This window comes from Lepidochelys olivacea, assembly GCF_965140295.1.
Source record: "Lepidochelys olivacea isolate rLepOli2 genome assembly, chromosome: 2".
NCBI lineage: Eukaryota > Metazoa > Chordata > Testudines > Cheloniidae > Lepidochelys > Lepidochelys olivacea.
This window is the reverse complement of record NC_140412.1, coordinates 170,057,567-170,082,577: the sequence shown is the minus strand read 5'-3', so window position 1 is coordinate 170,082,577 and position 25,011 is coordinate 170,057,567. Positions and strand designations below refer to the sequence as shown.

Here is a 25,011-nt window from a genome sequence, read left to right as displayed (position 1 = left end):
ATGGTATTGCTGCCTATCTCAAATATTTACAAGATAATGGACAGCCCTCATATATCAACCCCAAACACATTGCCAACTCATTCATTCCATTCTCCCCAATAACAATTTTACATTCAACAACAAACACTTTGTCCAAACCATGGGAACAGCCCTGGGTACTAGGAGGGCTCCCCAATATGACAACCTCTTCAATTGGCCACCTTGAAGAAGAATTTCTGGACAAATGCACTATGAAGCCAATTATATACTGAGATACATCAATGATATTTTCATCTTCTGGACAGATGAGTTAATCTCCCTGATAGATTTCCACCACAACATTAACAATCACCACCCGTCCATTAAACTCTCACTGGAACACTCTCACACTAGCATCAACTCCCCGGCTCCATTTTTAAAAAAATCATTTATCCACGTGCAACAGTTTCAACAGGGGAGATTGAAGGAACCCCACAGCAGCATATCCCACAGCCCAGGGGTTAGGGCACTCATTTGAGAGGTGGCAGATCCATGTCCAAATCCCTTCTCAGGCGGGGGGGGCGCTTGTGCTGGGTGTTGTCCTAAAACCCAGGTGAGGACCCTAGCTACTGCTACTGGCCTGCTGACCCTGGTCCTCCAGCACAGCCTCATCTACTTCCCCTGGAAAAAATTCCTGGGTCCTAAAAGGAAAAATTTGGGTGAATAAAAATTGGTAGAATCTAAACACTGCTTTTTCAAATCCCTGAGGATCTTTCAGGGAAAAATCAGTAACATGGATAAGAGTATCAGCATCTGGTCCCAAGCATTTGGCTAAGTAATTCATCCTTCGGTTTACTAGTATTTATTTGCCTATATCTTTCATCTGAGGATCTGAATTCTTACAACAGAATGTGAGGTATATACCACATCACTTTTTATTATTCTCATTACATAGATGGGCAAACTGTGGCATGGATAGGTTAAACACTTGTCAAGGTGTCACACTGACAAGTCAATGGCAGAGCCAGAAATAGAAGCCAGGAGCCCTGGCTCCCAGTCCTCTGCTCTACTTATTAAATCATAACTAGCACTCTCTAAACTGAGAAGATTTCCATATGAAATCTTTCCCTTCTATCGTGCTAGCATAAAACAGCCTCCTTTAAAGGACAATCCAGTAGTCCCACACACATTTTGAATTTGTACATATTTTCTTCCATATTTTAATATCTTAGTACACCTATTCATGAAGTGCCTATGAAACTGGGTATATTTGATATAGTTTAAATTAAGAGAAAACCACTTTTTTCACAAAAGAGGCTGCTATACCCCATGAAATCACCAATCACATCCACACCTACCCAGAAAGATAGCAAGACAGAGATAGAACACACCAAACTTGTGATACAGAAGAAAGAAATCTTGACCTGTAGACTAAATATCAAGAGATTCCAGAATCTGTGTTCATGAAAAGTCTGGACAAAACTATGCAATGTGCATTACACATCAGAAAGAGTCCAGACTGACACGTGTACTGTAAACCTGACATTTAGAGGACTCCCAACCTGGCTTTTCTTTTTGTATCTGCAGATAACTACAGGAATAATGTTGAACACAAAAAGAATTTTGAATACAAAGCAGTTCTTCAAAGCTTTCCTTCTACTTTTTAATTTGAAATACTGGATTCTCATTACACAGGAACAAAATAAGGCAGCTGTATCAGATGTACAAAAAGAAATTAAATTGGTTAAACAGACTGTGTTCTGCTTCCATAGCCAAAATTTGGAGTTTTAAACTGCATTTTCTAACATGTTTCAGAGTAACAGCCGTGTTAATCTGTATTCGCAAAAAGAAAAGGAGTACTTGTGGCACCTTAGAGACTAACCAATTTATTTGAGCATGAGCTTTCGTGAGCTACAGCTCACTTCATCGGATGCATACTGCGGAAAGTGTAGAAGATCTTTTTATACACACAAAGCATGAAAAAATACCTCCCCCCACCCCACTCTCCTGCTGGTAATAGCTTATCTAAAGTGATCACTCTCCTTACAATGTACATGATAATCAAGTTGGGCCATTTCCAGCACAAATCCAAGGTTTAACAAGAACATCTGAGGGGGGGAGTGGGGGTAGGAAAAAACAAGGGGAAATAGCCACTCCCAGTCTCTATCCAAGCCTAAGTTAATTGTATCCAATTTGCAAATGAATTCCAATTCAACAGTCTCTCGCTGGAGTCTGGATTTGAAGTTTTTTTGTTGTAATATCACAACTTTCATGTCTGTAATCGCGTGACCAGAAGAAATTGAAGTGTTCTCCGACTGGTTTATGAATGTTATAATTCTTGACATCTGATTTGTGTCCATTTATTCTTTTACGTAGAGACTGTCCAGTTTGACCAATGTACATGACAGAGGGGCATTGCTGGCACATATCACATTGGTGGATGTGCAGGTGAACGAGCCTCTGATAGTGTGGCTGATGTGATTAGGCCCTGTGATGGTGTCCCCTGAATAGATATGTGGGCACAGTTGGCAACGGGCTTTGTTGCAAGGATAGGTTCCTGGGTTAGTGGTTCTGTTGTGTGGTATGTGGTTGCTGGTGAGTATTTGCTTCAGTTGGGGGGCTGTCTGTAGGCAAGGACTGGCCTGTCTCCCAAGATTTGTGAGAGTGTTGGGTCATCCTTCAGGATAGGTTGTAGATCCTTAATAATGCATTGGAGGGGTTTTAGTTTGGGGCTGAAGGTGACAGCTAGTGGCGTTCTGTTATTTTCTTTGTTAGGCCTGTCCTGTAGTAGGTGACTTCTGGGAACTCTTCTGGCTCTATCAATCTGTTTCTTCACTTCCGCAGGTGGGTATTGTAGTTGTAAGAATGCTTGATAGAGATCTTGTAGGTGTTTGTCTCTGTCTGAGGGGTTGGAGCAAATGCGGTTGTATCGCAGAGCTTGGCTGTAGACAATGGATCGTGTGGTGTGGTCAGGGTGAAAGCTGGAGGCATGTAGGTAGGAATAGAGGTCAGTAGGTTTCCGGTATAGGGTGATGTTTATGTGACCATCGTTTATTATTATTATTATTGGCCTAATAACATCAGCCACACTATCAGAGGCTCGTTCACCTGCACATCCACCAATGTGATATATGCCATCATGTGCCAGCAATGCCCCTCTGCCATGTACATTGGTCAAACTGGACAGTCTTTATGTAAAAGAATAAATGGACACAAATCAGATGTCAAGAATTATAACATTCATAAACCAGTCGGAGAACACTTCAATTTCTTCTGGTCACGCGATTACAGACATGAAAGTTGTGATATTACAACAAAAAAACTTCAAATCCAGACTCCAGCGAGAGACTGTTGAATTGGAATTCATTTGCAAATTGGATACAATTAACTTAGGCATGAATAGAGATTGGGAGTGGCTAAGTCATTATGCAAGGTAACCTATTTCCCCTTGTTTTTTCCTACTCCCCTCCCCAGACGTTCTTGTTAAACCCTGGATTTGTGCTGGAAATGGCCCACCTTGATTATCATACACATTGTAAGGAGAGTGGTCACTTTAGATAAGCTATTACCAGCAGGAGAGTGGGGTGGGGGGAGGTATTTTTTCATGCTTTGTGTGTGTCAAGGTTCCTCCCCCACTCTGAACTCTAGGGTACAGATGTGGGGACCTGCATGAAAAACCTCCTAAGCTTATCTTTACCAGCTTAGGTCAAAACTTCCCCAAGTACAAAATATTCCACCCGTTGTCCTTGGACTGGCCGCTACCACCACCAAACTAATACTGGTTACTGGAGAAGAGCTGTTTGGACGCGTCCTTCCCCCCAAAATACTTCCCAAAACCTTGCACCCCACTTCCTGGACAAGGTTTGGTAAAAAGCCTCACCAATTTGCCTAGGTGACCACAGACCCAAACCCTTGGATCTGAGAACAATGAAAAAGCATTCAGTTTCTTACAAGAAGACTTTTAATAAAAATAGAAGTAAATAGAAATGAAGAAATCCCCCCTGTAAAATCAGGATGGTAGATATCTTACAGGGTAATTAGATTCAAAAACATAGAGAACCCCTCTAGGCAAACCCTTAAGTTACAAAAAAGATACACAGACAGAAATAGTTATTCTATTCAGCACAATCCTTTTCTCAGCCATTTAAAGAAATCATAATCTAACACATACCTAGCTAGATTACTTACTAAAAGTTCTAAGACTCCATTCCTGGTCTATCCCCGACAAAGACAGACTATAGACAGACACACAGACCCTTTGTTTCTCTCCCTCCTCCCAGCTTTTGAAAGTATCTTGTCTCCTCATTGGTCATTTTGGTCAGGTACCAGCGAGGTTACCTTTAGCTTCTTAACCCTTTACAGGTGAGAGGAGCTTTCCCCTGGCCAGGAGGGATTTCAAAGGGGTTTACCCTTCCCTTTATATTTATGACAGTGTGTATAAAAAGATCTTCTATACTTTCCACAGTATGCATCCGATGAAGTGAGCTGTAGCTCACGAAAGCTTATGCTCAAATAAATTGGTTAGTCTCTAAGGTGCCACAAGTACTCCTTATCTTTTTATTTTCTAACATGTAATCACTTAGTCCTACAATTCATTTTAGTGTCCACGTGATTGATCTTATAATGATCAGCTGCTAGAAAAAGCAAGGTGTTTAAGCTGAGATATGTGCAACATACTGTATTTACTGGATGTTCTGCTTTTGCTGAACACAAAGTTATACCTACTCTTTGAAATGCAGAGATGAAAGCAGTTCAATTTTCAGACCTGGCCTTTAGCCAACAGCAAATCAGTTTTTACAAAGCTAAACAACATTAGAAGGCTTATGAGAGCAGTAAGAACTTACAGTGGAACCATGCAGATAAAGCTTTCACTTCCAAACTGTAAGAACTAACGCATTTATTCCCAAAAGTAATTCTAAACAGAAGGCAGCTTTACATCAGTTTCAATCCTTAATGAAAAAATCACAATGATTATTACGTCGAAGTACAACGTTCGAAACATACTTGGCTGGATTGTGCTATAGGCCAACATGTGGGGGTATTAGCACTTCATAGAAAGGTACTTTTGTGTAATTTTAAAGTAAATGGCAAGGTGAACAGAGCTTATGTGCATGTGGTGTTGGTTTATTCTAAATCAAAAGAATAAATATATGAAGTCCATGGTCCCAGGCACAAATGGGATGTAACGGATTACTTCTTTGGACAAGATACTCATTCAGCACACAAAAATAATGTGCTGCCTGCATATTGGACAAATGTGTGATGGGCGGTATTATTAAAATGTCAGGGTGGCAGACGGATTTTGGGATTTAAATATAGTAAACTAGGATTAGTAAAAATTAAAACGGATGACTCCTTTCTGATGGAGCTCAGGAAGCCTTGCCCACTGTTTCAACAATGGGTTCATTCAGTACATTACTTTTATTTCTCAAGCAGTATTCCAAAAATAAGTCTCTTTGGAAATTTTAAATAATTTTAACACTGTCCTTTCACAACAGACAATGGTAATGTCTAACAGCTAAAAAAAATTTTTGGCAATAGTGAAACACAAATGAAAATTTATCTTGACATCTGTTTGACTACAATCAAGTAACAGAACTTCTCATGTGAGGTAGTATATCAAAAACCTAAGGTAGATAAATATCAGTTTACTACGTGCTCTGAAGTTCAAACACACACTCACACATTTTGGATGACATCCTCACCCCCATTCCAGCACCTATATGCCGAGTAAAAGGGACAAAACAGCATAAAGAGCCAAGGAGCCTCTCTACACAGGAAGCATGGAAGACAGCCATGTGGCTGCCTTCTGAGACCCCCTCACAAGCCCTGGCATAGAGAGATTATGTGGGCAGAAAGAGCATGTTGGCTACACCATGTAGTACTACAGAAATTCCAGGCTATATGGCTGTCCAGAAAGGATTCCATAACTTAGGCCCACAGAACAATCTAAGATATGCTAGGGCCACTACCAGACTTTGGGGTGGGGGTCAGTCTAATGAAGGGCTTTTACTAACAGGTAAATACATTGTTTAACTGGAATTCTCTGTTTCTCTGCTCTCTGCCAGGCTTATCTTGGCTCACAGGAGATGGATGAATATTTGACTATGTCTTTGGTTAATTCTCCCCAACCCCCCCCAACTTATTAAAATAATAATTGAACCAAAAGGAAGTGAAATTTCTCATTGACCCTTTTTGACTCCTGAACTCCAGGTTTTCCTGGGGCAAGTTTGAAGGAATGGCTTTGTTACTCATTGCGCCAGTGCGTTCAGACTCTATGGCTGGGTGTTGCAAGGTTTTTTGACTCTGTGGTATCATGCAGGACGCTGTGCGAAGAAAGGACAACATTCTTCAGAGTGCATGCTGCCTCTAGCGTTGATTTCAACACCTGGGAAATGGAAAAACCACCTGCCATGACTGCAAGTCATAAAAAAGACTCTATTGGGGAATATTTTCAAGAAATTCCTGTGCCCCAGGGTAAGAGAGGTACATGTGAAAAATGTAAAGAGCGCAACAAAAGAGATTGCAAGGCCTGGGTGTCAGAATAAACGAACAGTATGAAAAATGGTCCTCAGAAGGCAATGACTTTGAAGATGATGTGGACATGTGTGGATCAGTTAGTAAACTTATTTTTCTACCATTCTTATGGACTGCCTACTATGCGTGACTAAACAAGTACATGATCACTTAGATTACTGTCATACATTTGTGTTTTGTGTGGATTACTTCTGAATTTCAAAATATAATGGGCATGTTAGTTTGTTGCGGCAGCATTTAACAATTAAATTTTTATGGGTACTGCTGGACTTCTGAAGTGATTTTTTATTGCTCAGGATAATCAAACATCCGAGGTGAAGATTTCATGTTCAAAAGTAAAGTTTGATTAGGTATTTATGAATTTTAACATTTTAAAAACACCATTTTCACTCTCACGCTGTTTGGTATGTTGCCAGAAATAATGGTTTAAGTATATTTAGATCGATAACCCCTGTGATTTATTTAATTATTTTCCCCATAAAGCTGGGTTTGGAATAAATTATGTCCCTTAAACTGTGGTACAAACAGATACAGTAAGAGGAACCTTTCACTTACAATCTCACTTTTCTAAAGCAGTGCAACAAATAATATTCAGTGAGAGAGTGTTTTTTTTTTCTCCATTTTGTTTCAGAGCCCAGCATAGCCATAAGGAGTTATGACATCCATCATCTCAGCATCTACATCTGTCAGCTGCTGGTACCACAGTAGTGCGGCAACTAAATATACAATAGATAAGAAACTACCTTTTTAAAAAAAAAAAAAAAAAAGACTTTCTTCATGATTCAGTAAAACCATGGATGGGTTCGTAACCAGGATCAGCAAATTCCATCAAAACTCCGTCGATTAAAAGACATTTTGGTTCATTTATGCAACAAATTTTCCCCTTTGTCTTGTTCAGAACGAACATTCATTATGACCAGGCTACGCTCCAGCAGGCAGAGCAGACATTGCCAGAAGGTTGCTAGATATATTTTATGAGAAGGAAATGGAACAGCATGCAAAAAACATTAATAGGAAATTAGTTAATCTGAGTCTTGATAGCTGGAGCAATGTACACAGTGATTCAGTGATGTGTACTTGTGTGACAACAGAAGATGGGGTTGTCTAACTTACAGTAACAACTGATACATGAAGAAATGCCCAGACAGCAGAATACTTAAAAGTAGTAGCAGTAAAGGTTATAACAACCTGTGAAAAAAAATTCAAGTGTCAAGTGCATAGCTTTGTTAGAGATAATCCTGCAAATGTAACAAAAGTGAGAAGATTATGATAATGAAGGGAACTTGAAATGTGTACAGTGCTCATCTGATGTAACTTTGAGCCAAACTTAAGTACAACTGCAGGAATAAAGGAAAATGTTGTTGATAGTGCAAAATACTTCAGAGTGACAACCACTTTGCTTCAGATTCACGAAAGAGAGCAAGAGGATTTCTCCCCCAAGATGTACAATGGAATTCAGTGGTTGACTGTTTTAAGCTATCTGTCGAGAACAGGCCTATTCTGAGGACAACTTGTGAAGAAAATAGTGACGACATAGATGGAACGATCACAGCCAAAGTAGTCAACATGGGACTAAAGAGAAATGCCGAATATCTACTGATTATACTGAAACCTATTTCCGTCACCTTGGACACCCTCCCAAAGGATTGCTGCTGTACTACTGCTGCTGTTGAAATTTGGAAAGAACTTGAAAAGCCACAGAAGAAAAAAATACTGAACAACCAAGTTAAATTGTAGGCATAAAGAAGTGGATGGATCAAGTCCTTATTCCACCTAATTTTCTTGCCAATATTTTCAAGCGAAAGTAGATGCCTAACTACTGAAGAAGAAGATGCTGCTATGACATGGGCATCTAATAATTACACATCAATAATGCCAACCATAAAAGATTTCAGGGCTGAGGGTGAACCATTCAAGCAGTACAAGTTTGATGATGATATTTTAAAGAAAGTCACACCACTGAACTGGTGGAAGTCACTAGCTGAACACCTGGAACCAGAACCTGTTGAAGTGCTAAGCCAGCTTTTCACAGCAATAGCCTCTTCTGCATGCACAGAAAGAATATTTTCTTCATTTGGACTAACTCAAAGTTGAGAAATCGATTGGGAGTTGACAAAGCAGGAAAACTTGTCTTTCTCCTCTAGTACATCAATGGTGGGTAACCTGTGGCCCATCAAGGTAATCCACTGGCGGGTGACCGGACAGTTTGTTTACATTTGCATGGCTGCCTGCAGCTCCCAGTGGCCACGGTTCGCTGTTCCCGGCCAATGGAAGCTGCAGGAAGCGGCAGCCAGCACGTCCCCGCTGACCACCAGTTTCAAGATCTAATTTTGAGTTTTGTCTGCTGTAGGGGTAGATTTACCGCTGTCGGCACAAGAGCTATGCTGCCAGGCGGCTGCTGCTCCATACACCCGGAGAAGGAGAGGTCACAGTAACTGCCTCCACATCAACCTTCTTCCACAGTGCTCTTTCTACAGTGGATGGCCCTGTGCACCCCGGTTGTGCCAAAAGATAATAGTCCATTATTAACCTGGAATAGACTCCCAAAGTCTAAAGACGATAGTGAAGTCTTTAGACGTTAGGAGTCTATTCCCTCCTCTATCTGTGCAATCACAGTAACTCATCATTAAGATAAATGAGAGTTACTCATGCATACTGAGAACAGACCTCTTTGTTTCAAGTAAGATTGAAAGGATCAAGCCATTAATATATTCATTGCTTGAACACAAAAATCTCCAGATTTACAGTCAGAGAAATATCATCTCAAGCATGGATTAATCAGGACTGACTGTAGAAGAGCACATAGCACTGTGTCTGTGAAATATGTATATAGGTGTGTTAATCTTTCTAAAACATAACAGTTTACACCAGGGGTGGGCAAACTATGGCCCAGGGGCTGCATCTGGCCCTTCAGATGTTTTAATTTGGCCCTCGAGTTCCTGCCGAGGACTGGGGCCAGTGCTTGTCCTGCTCTGGCACTCCAGCCTGGGAGCAGGGTCAAGGGCTTGCCCCACTCCACACAGCTCCCAGAAACAGTGGCATGTCCCCCCTCCAGCTCCAATGCGTAGGGGCAGCCAAGGGGTTCCACACGCTGCCCCCGCCCCAAGCGCTGCACCCATTGGCCAGGAACTGTGGCCAATGGGAGCTGCAGGGGTGGTGCCTGCAGACTGGGCAGTGCGCAAAGGCGCCTGGCTCTGCTTCCGCATAGGAGCCGGACGGGAGGGGGCGAGGAGGGGGGGCACATGCCGCTTCCTCCGGGAGCTTCTTGAGGTAAGCACCAGCCAGAGCCTGCACCCCTGACCTCCTCCCGTGCCCCAACCCCCGCCCCAGCCTTGATCACCCCCCCGCCCTCCAAACCCCTCGGTCCCAGCCCAGAGCAACCTCCTGCACTCCCAACCCCTCATCCCCAGCCCCACCCCAGAGCTCGCATGCCCAGCTGGAACTCCCCACCACTGCACCCCAACCCTCTGTCCCAGCCCGGAGCTCCCTCCCGCACCCTGAACTCCTCATTTCTGGCCCCACCCCAGAGCCCGCACCCCCAGCCAGAGCTCTCCCACCCTCCTACAACCCAACCCCCAATTTCATCAGCATTCATTGCCCACCATACAATTTCCCTACCCAGATGTGGCCCTTGGGACAAAAAGTTTGCCCAACCCTGGTTTATGCCATAGCCAGAAATTTTTTTCTGTTTGCACTTATAAAAATACCTTTAGCACAGTTCATAGTGATTTGCAAGTCAAACTATTCTTTCTTATTCTACGCCAAGACTCTGTAGACAAGGATTTGACTCCCAGTAATTCACTAATGTGAAATGTACCAGGACAAATTTTCTTCATAGGCTGGATGTGTCACAGTGGCTAGTAAACACATATACAATCCTGGAATTTCTGTGTTACTAACAAGTTTAATAAGAGGAATGCTTATCCACCTATAACAGACTGTACAGTGGTTGCCATTTAAGTCAACGTTTATGATCAGTTAGCACACAGTTATAAGAGAGACACCACAATTATGATAGTATATTAAGTAGTACAAGTGGATTCTACTTTCCTGTATTTAGAAAAGGAAATTAATGGGCTAACACAGATAGCACTGTGTTAACGATTGATACATGCTGATTATTTTTTTTAATTATAACTACTGCAATCTCTAAAATCTCTTTACCTTACGAGAGTTAATGTGCGGTCTTATTTAGTTGTGTTGATCTTTAAGGAGTAAATTAATAACCAATATTTGCATAGTAACATACTAATTCTGATCTTACACCAAATGTAAATCTATAGTAACTCAGTTGAAGTCAATGGAGTTCAACCATTGTAAATTAGGTCAGAATCAGGCACCAACATTAGTCTATGGGATGTACAGTATCTCAGTGCTTGTATGGTAATATCCACACCCATACAGAAATCCGTTGACATCATATTTGGACATGCCACATTCTCCTGTCACTTTGCAAAGCCTTTCAGATGGGCCAAGTTGCTTTTCCATTACACATGTCAGAGTAGAAGGGAACATTTGGAATAGCTCAAAAAGTTATTTTAAAAAAATACAGATATGTGAAAGGATTTCTCTCTCTCTACTGTAATAAATACACTGTAACAGGATTTATGACACGAGGATTTGGATTACCTTCAAAGCTATGTTTTTCCATTATCCAAAGGCCTCTGAAGATGTTCCAGACACAGGTAACCAGATGATTAGCTCTTTATTATTATTCAGTTTGCATCTAGGTTTTTGTTTTTGGAGGGGAGGATCTGTTCTGACAATTAAATAGTACACCATGCTTTTCTCTGCTGTCGCCACCCATTGTTTTCTTTAGTTTAAACTTAAATTTTCTATTCAATTAGCTGCCTCACCTCTCTAGGGCTTCTTTAGGCTTCTTCTAGGGATTCTGCCTTTGCAGAACCAAGCTAAGCAAAAGTTCCCTGGGAGAGCAAGAAGTCATACTCCTCCACTCGTTACACAGGGCAGGCCCACACTGAACAGTCAAGGCTGACTCTATGAAGCATGCTCAGAGAAAGCAATAACCCATATATGGGGGAAACTGTTACAACTACATTGACAGCTGCTCTGTAACATCCACCCTTAAAAGGGAGTGCAATATACTTGTTTTTTCTTCATACCTGCCTACACATGGTGACAGGCACAGAAATATCTCTCAATCATGGTGATCAAACCCAGCTATTGCATTCTTTTCCCTGGAAGCTGACTGCAGCTCAGAGACATATGCTCTGTCTGTTTTGTCAATTAGTTCTTAAATCATTGAAGTAGAAGAAACCATAACATCTTACAAGAAATATGGAGTGAGTCAAGTAAGAGGTGAACAAGAGTTTGCTTTTAATTTGGCTGAATATAGCTAGTGAACAAAGAAGTTAAATTTCTGTAAAGCAGTTTGTATGTGCGCAAAAGAAAGTACATGCGTCCAGGGGTACATGTATGAGAGACAAAGTACTCCAGGACAAATAAGTGAGAGAGTGAGTGTGTGTCAGTCCATGAGTGTGTGAAAGTGAATTTAGAGACATGTGTGTGTGTGCAGGTCAGCCCCCCCATCCAAGATCACATTCATCTTCACTTGCTCTTCGACACACGCATTCTCTTCTTCATGCACGCTTCGCACCTGCTTCTCATACACATGCCAGACCCACCACTCACTTACTCTTCAACCCCCGCCAACTCAGTCACACATAGCCCAACTCTACGGACTCACCCCTGCACCTGCTGAGTCACTGCATATTCTCAGTGAGTCATCCTTCCAGACTTCCAGTCAACCTCACTCAGTCACCATTCAGTCCTGACTTGTCAGTTCTCTCCATCCCAAATCAATCACATCTATTTCCTCTCCTCCTGTCTCTCCAGATTTGTCTGCTAGGAATTTGGAGGGAAATATTGGAGCCTGGAAGGGGGCAGGATACAACAGCAGTACTGAACCTGGACTCAGACAAGATGACAGCAAGGAAGGAACAGGCCTGCATCAGTGTACTGTGAGCATGGAGAAATCTCTGATCTTCATTCCCCTCCACCCCCATGAGCCTAGGCTAGTGGGAATCAGAAACAATCAGAAACTTGGGGCCCATGCAGCTTGTTCTGCTGAAGTATAGTGAGCGGTGCTCTCCCTACAGCCCAGCCCTGAGCTCCCTTCTGCACCCAAACTCTCTCCTGGACCCTGCACCCCACACCCCCTCCTGCACCGCAACTCCCTGCCCCATCCCTGAGCCTCCTCCTGCACCCAAACTCCCTTCCAGAGCCCGCACCCCAACACCCTACCCAGCCTGGTGAATATGAGCGAGTGAGCAAGGATGGGGGAGAGCGAGCAATGGAGGGAGGGGGATGGAGTGAGTGGGGACTGGGCCTCGGAGAAGGGGCAAGGTAGGGGGTGAGGAAAGGATGTTCGGTTTTCTGAAATTGGAAAGTTGGCAACCCTAGCTCTACAGAACAGTTGCGATCAGCTGGGATGCTAAGGTGAGGCTCCCTAGCCTGAGGACTGGGGGCAATGCAATTCTTGTTCCAAAGAACAGCATTCACTGACATTCAGGACATGCTGCAAGGAGTATTTACTCAGGCTTTGGCTGAGATGGTTATTTGCGGGAGTTGTGTTTGGCAGGACTTTTGTTTGCATTCCGATAATGTATTCTTTTGTTTGTATTGTACACGTACCTACATTTACAACAGATATATATGGGGGAAGAGGGAGAAAAACCAAGTGTCTATTCAAGGAGAGGTCAGGCATAGACACGCACCCAAATTATTCATGCTGCTTATATTACAACAAAAAAACTTCAAAACCAGACTCCAGCGAGAGACTGTTGAATTGGAATTCATTTGCAAATTGGATACAATTAACTTAGGCTTGAATAGAGACTGGGAGTGGCTAAGTCATTATGCAAGGTAACCTATTTCCCCTTGTTTTTTCCTCCCCCCCCCTCCCCAGACGTTCTTGTTAAACCCTGGATTTGTGCTGAAAATGGCCCACCTTGATTATCATACACATTGTAAGGAGAGTGATCACTTTAGACAAGCTATTACCAGCAGGAGAGTGGGGTGGGGGGAGAGAAAACCTTTTGTAATGGTAAACACCCATTTTTTCATGCTTTGTGTGTATAAAAAGATCTTCTATACTTTCCACAGTATGCATCCGATGAAGTGAGCTGTAGCTCATGAAAGCTTATGCTCAAATAAATTGGTTAGTCTCTAAGGTGCCACAAGTACTCCTTTTCTTCTTTCAAAGAGAATTAGAAAGTCAGGAATTGTGAAAGGTTGGTGTAGCTGATCCTGTGCAATTAGAAAAAAAATTTCACACCATGCTCCCTCCCTGAAACAAACAACAAAACAGATACACCAAAGCTATTCAGTATTTGACTATTCTGTTTACAGTCTGTGAAGGTGTTGAACACATAACAGAACTGTGAACAAAATGCTAGAGGATACTCTTAAATGTGTCAAATCACATGAACACATATTATTTCTTTTGGGGTATAGGTTGAGGTTACAGAAGGAAACAGATGAATGCCAAGAACAGCTGAATTGTAATAACAATTAGCACTTATGCACAACTTTAAATGGGTTTCTTTCAGTTTATAAATTGTGCTTACTAGAACACTCTTATACGAACAGATTAAATGCTCATTTAAATCATCATAGGAGAGCCTTTTCATTGGCGTGCTTGGGAAGTGGATTACAGCCGCAGTACATATAACTATATGTTCACAGCACAGTATAATACAAACATCCAATGAGGATGTACAATACATGGTGAGGTAGCTTAAAAAATGCATTCTTCATTTAGATGAGGCAGAGAAAAATGACTCGCATGCATGTTAGTGAGGTAAAGCCATGATTATGAGTTTTCTGACTCCTATCACTGTGCTCATTCCACTAGCCATATTCTCTCTTTGTAACTACCGCCCAGTGTGATTTCTATAAACATATAGTAACCATTGTGTCATATATTCACCCTTAAACTTTTCATCTTCCTTCATTGCATGAACTTTCAGAACATGTCCCACCAAAGACTTCACTTCCCCCAAGTACAACCTGGAGTGGGCAAAACACTTTTCTGGCTTCATAAATGTGATGCAGCGATGATGACTCCTTTTTCCTTTTTGACAGTACTAGAAGTCATGGGCAAAAAACAAACAATTCTTTCTAGGCACAAATGTTTCATCTAAGGATAAGAATGGGTGGCTTATTTTATGCTACTCTCTTTTCCCCTTCACTGGCTCCACTGAACATCAAAGAACAGAGTAGTTTCTGTGACAGTGTTTATCATTTTGCAAAGTTGTTTATTCTAGTACTGTTATTCAAGTGATATCATGAGGAAAGGGGTTGTAGTTTGTTCTTTCAGGAATTGGTGTTTGTGGTCAGGTTAAGGTGAAAACCAGAGGTAATGCGTGGGGTTGTTAAACTACTGGAAACCCAAAGGAAAAAAAACAGCAAAATTTCAAAAAGGGAGCATTTTATCTGCAAAAGTTAGTAGGTTATTTTAATGAAAATATTCATAGGAAGTTCAGTTGTGCCATGAAGTGTTATTGTGCCACATTTGGAAATGAAATTAATTCAGAAATACAGAGGGATTTCCATCTCATTTTATGTGGAAATTATAATGTAATCTTAACTTCGGTGTTACTGCTGATGACTCCACAAAACTGCTTCACCTTGTAATTAATAGGATTTTTCATTTTTTTAATTCTCCCCCTTAGAAGAGGAACAACAACAATCATGCTTGCGGCTCTTCCACGGAACTTTACTGAACAATTAGGTTTTGTTCAGGAGTATTACATTTAAAAAACAACAACAACAACTCAGAAGAGCAGCATCCTGAGGCACTTAATGATCTGGGGGGGGGGGGGGGGCGGGAACCATTTAAAAAATATGATGAATGATTATTCAGTTTCATCCCATCATTCCACAGATCACTATGAAAAGAGGGTACCAGAGATAATCCCTCTCACACTGGCAATCATCTGAAAGTAATAAGCAATGACCTCCGTTCCTGCTGTGCGATATCAAAAGAAAAAATGCTGGGAAAAGCATTACATTCATGTATTATTAAAATAACTTACCATGCCGGGAGAGATTCCTGTTTGTGACCTCTCCTTTCTCACGGAACCCAGGGCTCACGCTGAGCCCTCCCACATCCCCATCAGGGCTGGTGAAACCATTCACTTGACTCGAGTCCCTGGAGACTGTGTTAATGCGAGTGGGGATCGGTTCAAATGTAGGGTCCAGTTCCAAGATCAGCCGATTCAGCTGCTCAATTGACTGATCGATATCCAGAGTAGGAGAGGATGGCAGGCCCTCCACAGTCACTCCTAGAGACAGGCCATGTGGGTCTTTCTCAGCTACTAATCTGGATCTAAAAGCCTCAGGCCCTGGATGTTCTGCTACTTCACTGGAACTTGGCACGGTCCCTATCCCCCGCTGCACAGCGTCTCTGCTGCTGGATCCCCGGGTGGGTGTGTCAGGGATTCTGGGTTGGCTCTGCATATTGCCTGAATTCTCTACAGTGCTAGAAATGCCAAGTCTTACTTCACTCTCGGGGGAGTAGGTGTATTGGTGAGCAGTGACCATCTGCTGTTGGCGCACCCAGGTCTGGGTAGAGTAGTTACTAGGGCCATAAGCCTGAGGCTGAGCGGAAACAGGAGGATTCCTTTGCAGCTGCTGGGATTGCTTAGGCTCACCACTTCCAAATGATCTCTCATAGAGGGGGTCTACACCTATTCCCAGGTCTGGGGCTAGAGCACTGTGGTGGTCCTCTCCAGTGTTGCTTCCAAAGCCATCTGAGAGCAGCGAATTCTGACTGCTCTTGTGGCAGTTGAAGTTTCCAAGGTGGGCTGAGTGCTGCCCTTCAGAGGAGGACAGTGTCCCGATGCTGTCCACACTGTGAAGGTCATGGCTGGGCATCTCATCATCCAGAATATCTGTCTCCCTATCCTTCAGTTTGGTGTCTCCGTTCACATGAACCTGAGCTGGCACTATGTGGCGAGTCCCACTGTACTTGCTTTGGGCATCAGTCATATCCTTGAGGGGACTGACTGAGTTTTCTAGGCCGAAGCCACTAAGTAGCTGGTCCAGCTCTGCCTTCTCTTGTGGGCTCAAGCCCCGTTTGATTCCCGGTGCTTGATGCTCCTCGGTCTTGTCCGTCCTTATAGAAGTTGTTGAGTGTCCTGAATCACTGCTGACAGATAGAGTATGGTCACTGTGATCAGGGCTGCTGGTCACAGGAACCCCCTGGGCTCCACTGGGGATGCTAGTATCTGAAGAGCTCTTCTTTCTCACTTTAGCATAAAGACTGCCATCAATAGGACCCTGGGTGTGGAGCACTGTGAAAGGAGAAGCAACAGGGTCAGGGAAAGAAAAGGACAGAGTATTAGATAAAAGCGCTGAACAGCATTACATTACATTACACTGCAGAGGTACTGCTGACAGCACACTCATTAATTTTCTTTGTAAACACATGCTGGTTTTAAAAACCAAACATCAACCAACAGCACTCTCTTGCCTTATGGAACACATTTCAATTTATATATAGGAAGGCCCTTGATAAAAATATAGCACTGTATGAAACAGGAGGAGAAAAAAGAGTTATGTATATGACCTTGTGGCAAAATACAATTCTCTACTTTTATACTTTCCAAGAAGTGAAATCATGGCGGTGCAATAACAAGACCACTGTTTACACTGGTTTGAAGACCCACATTATTACTTACCTGGAATTTGAGAGACATGACTAGTATGCATTCCACTAAGACTGAACAAGGGCTACTGGAACTTTCAATTAGTGCTCTTAGCATACGTTTTGCAATTGCCAGTCTGCCAGCTCCTACTAAATATGTTAAACATATTACCACTGATCAACTTTTTGGTAGCCCACAGAAATGACAGGCACTTAATCAGAGCAGGAGTCTGTGTGCAGTGTATCAGAAATATACAGTATCTCTTGACAGAGGTATGAGCACAATATCTAACTAGCTTTGTAGGATACATATTGTATATACATGACTTCTTTAGTGGGTATTTTCTTTTTAATAATGTCAAGGCAACTAGTTCTCACAAGTCAGAGCATGAAACACAGGGATAGAGAGAATCAGGCTAAACCCCAACTCAGAAAGACAGAAAGAAAGACCTATTACACTTGTATAACATTTGTCACGGCATATGAGCATCCTTGATTTTGTCTCTGATCTGCCAAAAACTTTAATTAAGAAGTTCATATCTAGTCAGACATGCAGAAATTGTATGTAACTGAGAAATTTTATAATATGCAACAATAACTGGGGTGGTGGGGGAAGGGGAATGTATCCACTCAATTTACTCGTGTAGAAACGGACCAAATTCTGTTCCTGATTACACCAGTGCAACCCTTGTAATGTCACTGAAGTTGCAGCATTGTAAATGAGAGTCTGTGTGAATCAGGTTTTACAGGAGTGTCTGCTAATTTCTGAGCCAGGTGTCACACTATGACTCCAAATACCTAAAAACTTACTCTACCTACACAGTATCTACATAATATAAACAGCTCAAAGGGACCCATCAATGTGACTGCACACATACTTAAGATTTGTGGCACCTTAGAGACTAACCAATTTATTTGAGCATAAGCTTTCGTGAGCTATTGGTTAGTCTCTAAGGTGCCACAAGTACTCCTTTTCTTTTTGCGAATACAGACTAACATGGGCTGTTACTCTGATACTTAAGATTATGTGCATGCTTTGTTGGACTGTGATCAGAGAGAACACAGGTTTCAGAGTAGCAGCCGTGTTAGTCTGTATTCGCAAAAAGAAAAGGAGTACTTGTGGCACCTTAGAGGCTAACCAATTTATTTGAGCATAAGCTTTCGTGAGCTACGTTTAGCCTGCTCAACAACTCAAGTTTCATTTCAAATTTCCAAATCCCTTTTGTGTTCAAATTGTCTATATTTGGCCATACCCAACACAAAACCTTTTGTTTGTTTGTTTGGAAGGTTTCAGCAAACTTGGTCAATTCATTTGAGTTACTTGAACATTAAACAAAACCACTCTTCCCACATGTTCTCTCAAAAACTTTTGGACTTGGTTAATTCAGAAATGACTAAAGCTGTAATGCTGAACTTGGCTTGTTTTTATAGTGTTCATTAAGATTTTTAAAATACTCTTAATTTTGAAGAATATTGGCTCTGTAGCTTTAATGTTATAAATACCTTTCTACTATTCATTTTTTTAGGATGTAAACTAAGCTCACTCAAACTGAGAGCATCCTACATCCACGAAATCTCATATTGAGAATGCAGAATGCAAGGGATGCCAAACTATCAACTACAAAATCAAGACAAGGAGATCTAATGTCATATCAAACACATTCCATTCACAATCCAACATATTCTAAAGGAGTTTCCAAAGTCAGACTACGCTTTGATAGTCATTAATAAAGGTTATTCCTAAATGAGAGCATCCCAAGGTCACAGCATTCAAAATATCTGAATTATCCTCACTGTATGAAATAACTGAGCATAATTGGACTAGGAGGCTGATCTCACATCTGTGGACATGTTATTACATGGAAAGCAAGAAAATACTGTGTAATGGGCTTTGCAGATTTCTAGACATGGCCATTATTCAAACGCATACAGTATATATGATTCTGATATAGCTATTCTTGGCACTGATGTCATTGTACCTCACTATGACAGAAACTATTTTCACTATTTTCTCTATATTCGTTTATTTTTATATACACTTGTTTTAAAAAGTTATACAATAGAACTCAGATGAATTCCAAAGTTAGTATTAGGTTTCAGAGTAACAGCTGTGTTAGTCTGTATTCGCAAAAAGTAAAGGAGTACTTGTGGCACCTTAGAGACTAACCAATTTATTTGAGCATAAGCTTTCGTCTCAACCTCAGCACTGCCCCCTGGTGCATATTCCTTAAAATAAAGTTTTCATCTCATATAATTTGTCAAATACAACACACAGCATACTATTCTGCAAACAGGAATATTTTACACAACCTTATGTTCACTACACATGCATCATGCTGTATTACTCCATTAATCCCACTAAAGAACGAAATAGTTTTAAAACACAAGCAAGCTAGGTGACTGAAAATGCCATGACAAACAGACTGTCAGCATCTCAACAGTGACTCTTTGATCTCTAGAGAAAATTTGTCAGAAGTGTTTTTTACCACTGAGGACTTCCTAATCAGTTTGGGTTGGAAATAATATTGTCAGAACTCCTTCGTGTTATTTGAGTTCTAGCACGTCTGGTAATATACAAAACCAAGATGCAGAGAGCAGAACATCTTCCTCTTAAACATTTTAAAGCTTCAAAAAAGTTTTGTTAGGCTCAATCTTATTTTATCAAGATCACTCCTCCCATCCCTGATTGCCAGAGTTCACTAAAGGAAGCTTTTGATAGCCTTCTAGACATTTTTGGCCAAGGAGAATAATGAAGTGCTTACCATGTTTAAGTGGTACATATTCTGACAGTTTAAGGAGTAATTCTGTTGGGTTTGTTTATGCAGCTCTCACTGATTTCAAAGGGGTTTGTGCAACCATAAGCAGAGTAAGTTCCTTAGCTATTACCTAATTTACAAACTGAAAGTGAATCCTCCTCTTGCTTCAAAGAGGGCTCTCACAAAACTCTCCATTTGAAAGTGCAATTTTCTGTTGTATGCACAGCCAGGAAAGCAAAATATGTGGTTTCGTTTTTGCAGGATTCATGGCTCATTTACAAGAAAATTTATATTAGGCAGGAATTCCTGAAGAATCGTTTGTCACCAACATTTGAGACAAGTTTGATCATGAAGAAACTACTGCATTAAAATTTAGGTCCAGAAAAATCTTTCTTTAAGGCAATGGACAATGTAGTCTGTTTACCTGGCATTGCAAGATCTGCTGCCAGATCTGATACAGTGCATCTCATCTGTGAGTGTAACAAGTACACTCTTTTCCTGGCATGCTTAAAATTGCACATTGGTCATGAAATTTTCTGAAATTACTGGTTAGTCTTTCTGACTATTTTGTGATTTCAGAAAGGGCCTTATTCATAAACTATACCCATAATGATAATTAATTCATCAGTTTATAACGGTAGGGAAAATGATTTGGTTGGAAAACACATTATTTGTACGGCACATTGCCAAATTTTCTTCAGTTAGTGCACAGCATACTGAATGTTATATGAGAGGTCTAATAGGTTTTAGTCAATAATTAAAGGACAACTTTCTAAATTTTTTTGTTAGAGACCAGACTTTACGAGTATGTTTCTAGTTAAGAAAAGCACTGCACAGAATGTCAAAAAATAAGGTTCTGAAAGAACAACAAAAAGCATAAATCCATCAGGCTAGAACAAACAATTTCTTTCCCCAAGGCATTTCTCTGTGTGCTGAGTGTTACAACTCTGCTGAAGTTTACACTGCAAATTGCACAAATCTGTTAAAGAAAAGGGCTTCTATTCACCAGGGTGAATGCATCACTGATAGGTACATACATGAATGTGTCACTGTGCTGTAGTTTGCAGTGTTGTTGTAGCCATGTTGATCCCAGGATATGAGACAGAAAGGGGGAGGGGTGTGTGAAATAATATATTTTATTTGACTATCTTCTGTTAGTGAAAGAGACAAGCTTTTGAGCTATGCAGAACTCTTATTCAGGTATTTATTGGTCCCATACCTCACCCACCTTGTGCTTCTCACTGTACTCTATACAGATACTCAAGTACAATACATATGGCTTAGAGAGCTTCATTATAGGAAAAATCACTGATTGATGGTTTCTCAACCTCTTGGATGCCATGCTCTCTCAGCAATCCTCATTGCTGATAGCATCCTAAATTGCTATCGGTGCCTGTTGATCAAAGGGTGGAGAGATTGTCATATGGAATTCTTTACTACTGTAACCACACTTCAATTTAATGTTTTGTTGCTAAAAGAAATCAAAGTGTTTTGTTTTTTAAAACACAACCATGCGATAATTATTTTCTGACCAGCAATAATTTCCTTGTGGCTAGTTTCCAGTATAAAAAAAAAAACCCAGGCAAACTTAAAATACTGCTTTGATTAGTATGGTCGGATATCTCAACCCCACGACCTATACAGATTCAGTGGCTAAGGAAGAACTCCTGGGGAGAAAGGTGTAAAACTAATATTCTTGTACTGACAAAAAAGAACTCCTCCTGACTTACTTTTCTCTATTTTCCAAAACTGAACGTAATACCCTATTAGGTAAAGTAGTGTAAATCCTTCAAACACGCAAGTAAGGCACAATACACACCCCCAGATGAAACATTCCAGCACACATATATGGTGCTTCTTATAAGATGTTAAGGACAAAATCCTGCCCAGTGTGAGTGGTTGTTCTAGAAGGATAAATAATGCAGGTAACCTTTCCTTTCGCCTCACCAGCATAGCACGTTACTCATTGTCAGTGGAGTGCTAGGCAATGGTTGAAGCAAATGTGCTTGCTAATCTGCCAACAGGTCATGGACTGCTGGTTTGGGAGCAGGGCTACCACCTTTGTGCTCCGCAGAGAATATTCACCCTGTTTCTTCCTGAGACATTCTGTACCTATGTGAGACTGGCTTTCCCATGGCCAACATTGCTTGCATTATTATTAATCATTTATAATAATGCTGTGTGACCACAATCTGTTGGGGTCCTCATTGTGCTAGGCACTGTACAAACATGTAATATGAGAGAGTCCCTGCGCCAAAGAACTTATATGAGTAATGAGTAGCAAGAGGATTTTGTCCTAACCACTTACACCGCAGGTTCAGTAGTGAAAAGAAAATAGACACAATCATTTGGTCCTGCATTCTGATATTTTCAAATCTCATAAACCAAAGGCAAAAAAATGGGGGGGGGGTTATTTGAAATAGGAAAAATTCTATTTGGTCCTATTACTAGAAAACTGGATATATTTTTACATAGCCAAATACATCAGGAAAACAAACCCCAAAGATGACTAAATCAAACTCAATTTTTAGTTGGGGTACAATATTGTTCTTCAATATATTCTTATTTCTGTTACTAATTAGCACCTTAGATTATTAAAATGAAAAGGACTTTAAATCGAATTTATTTTTCACTACTTGTGCTCTTTGTTTATGTGTTGCACTTCAGGCACTGAAACTACACTGCTCAGTTTCGCTTTCTTCATAGTGCTTTGGTGCAGGCAGTAAAAGAACAGTACTGTTTGGTTTTCCAATACTTCTCAGGACTGTTTTACAAAAAAAAATAATTTTTCACTTAATTAAAAGAATTACAATGTTTCTATTCATATTGGGTTATGCAAAATTATAGAGTTGCAGCTTAAACTACTTGGGGGTAATGAGTGTTCCCACTCATTTAAGTAAGTTTAAACATCCTTTTGTTATGAGCATATAAGAGAAATGAGTGGTTTCAAACTCTGAAAAGATCCTATTTCTTGGCTAAGACACTTAATTAATGGCTATTCAAATCTTGGTTCTCATCAGACCTTCAGCCTGAAGTGAGGACTAAGAAGCTGGACAAGTTTCAGGTTTCTTTGAATGGCCAACATTAACTAATAAGCACCAGGGAAGGGTGTAGCTCCAGGAATGTTTTAGACAAGTATATCAGATGAAGAATAAATTCTGCAAGAAAAATCCCTCCTCTGGCTGTCATGTAGATGAATGAAAACTTTTTCTCCCTTTTGTACTTAGAACTTTTCAATTTTAAAGTACAGTTCTACTCAGACAAATCACCCTGTTGAAGAATGGAACCTTTTTACTCAAAGGAGGGGGCCCGTTGGAAACTATGGGAGTCTTTCAGTGGGCTTTGGATCATCAAGCTCCAGCTCTCCTATCTGTATGTATCTATACAGAGTGAAACCTGCTAGGTTAGAGCTAACACAAGGAGAGAGGATGAGCTAATGTATTCTAGCTTGAGCATCAACAGAAAAAACTCTAATTTTAATTCAATGGGTTTTGGATCTGGTGCCAATTTCTAAATGAAGGGGTAAATTCTGCTCTTGGTGGTTGCACAGGTATAAGGTAGGAGAGAAAAGAAATTGGCGGGCAAAATTTTTATTGCTGGTAATAATCCACTAACAGGAAAGAACCATATGACCTTCAGATCTCAGACTGATTCCAGTCCTGGCAGTTATATTTTTACCTGTAAACTGAGCAAATCTAATCTGCAATCAGTGAGAGACAACAACAAAAATTTCTTTATAGTCAACTTTCTAAGCAGAACTTCAATACAATAACTTACAATTCCTTCCTTTACACAGTACAGTCACACAGTATGAGAAGCTGAGTGTTGCAAGATATTTAGTCTCTCTTGCAGAGGGAACAGCTATCATATGCTGCTATTCAACCTCAGACCTCTGTCAGGGTTCACATCATGACAGACAGGATGATGTTTCAACATTGGTATCTTTGTGACTTGTCCTACCATTGTAGAACAGGCAACTGGGTTTCCTGGCATTTACTGTTTCACAACCCCAAAACTGCCAGCACCAGGAGAGTAAGCAGGCTAGAATCCCTGAACAGCTGCAGACACTGTGAACACTATCTTATTCAGCAGCAGCATGACTGGTCTGCATTGCACCTAGCTAATTCACTTGTTAAGAAGAATTCTACAAAGAAAAAATTAGAGAAGATAAGCACCTCAAACATTTTAATACACTGTACATGTATTCTGTACCTGTTCATTTAAATTTTTCTGAGTAAGAAAGTGTATAGGGTTTAATTTGCCTGGGTGGACAGCTAAACACAACTCCCAAACCTGTACTGGTCATTTAAATCACTGCTTAGCCATGTAAAACAGGTATTAGCATGTCTGAAGAAAAAGTAATCACTGAAATATGGGAACTGGATCTCCCACCTAGGGACCTTCTTTTGTCCCACTGTCACATTTTAATTATGGACCAGCTCCAAAATGCCATGGTCAAGCTCTTTTTAAAGTGATCACTTCAAAGCATCAGTACTGTATGTGGTTTAAAGATATCACAGTGATAAACTCCATATAGAAACACCTGCGATCAACAGATAAATTTGAGCACTTTCATTCCATGTACAGCTAAACTACCTCTTTCTACTGGGCAGCTGACTGTTGCTGGTCCCTTAGGTGACCTTGGGAGGTGGCGGAATCTCCATCCACAGAGATTTTTAAGGCCCGGCTTGACAAAGCCCTCGCTGGGATGATTTAGTTGGGGTTGGTCCTGCTTTGAGCAGGGGGTTGGACTAGATGACCTCCTGAGGTCTCTTCCAACTCTAATCTTCTATGATTCTGTGATCACTTAAGAAAGGTGTCACTGTATAGATAAGTGAGAGATGATTAGAGATGGGCCTGAACCAAAATCCAGATCCTAGCCATATCCCATAACTGTAGAAAAGGCTGGATGCAGATCCAAACTTTGCAGCTCTGGCACACATTTCATGTTATGGTAGACACATTATATAATAAAAGAAAAGGAGTATCTGTGGCACCTTAGAGACTAACAAATTTATTTGAGTGTAAGCTTTCATGAGCTACAGCTCACTTCATCGGATGGATGATGAACTGAGCTGTAGCTCACAA

At 40.9% G+C, this 25,011-nt stretch overlaps 1 protein-coding gene across 7 annotated transcripts in view; it reads right to left on the bottom strand.

The window, feature by feature from the left end:
* Positions 1-25,011, bottom strand: part of TNS3 (tensin 3) — a 343,602-nt gene that overhangs the window by 78,238 nt on the left and 240,353 nt on the right. For all 7 annotated transcript variants that reach the window (XM_084621461.1, XM_084621462.1, XM_084621463.1 and 4 more), the window contains one exon: positions 15,555-16,814. In XM_084621461.1, coding sequence (XP_084477587.1) covers positions 15,555-16,814 — 1,260 coding nt within the window. The remainder of the gene's footprint in view (positions 1-15,554; positions 16,815-25,011) is intronic.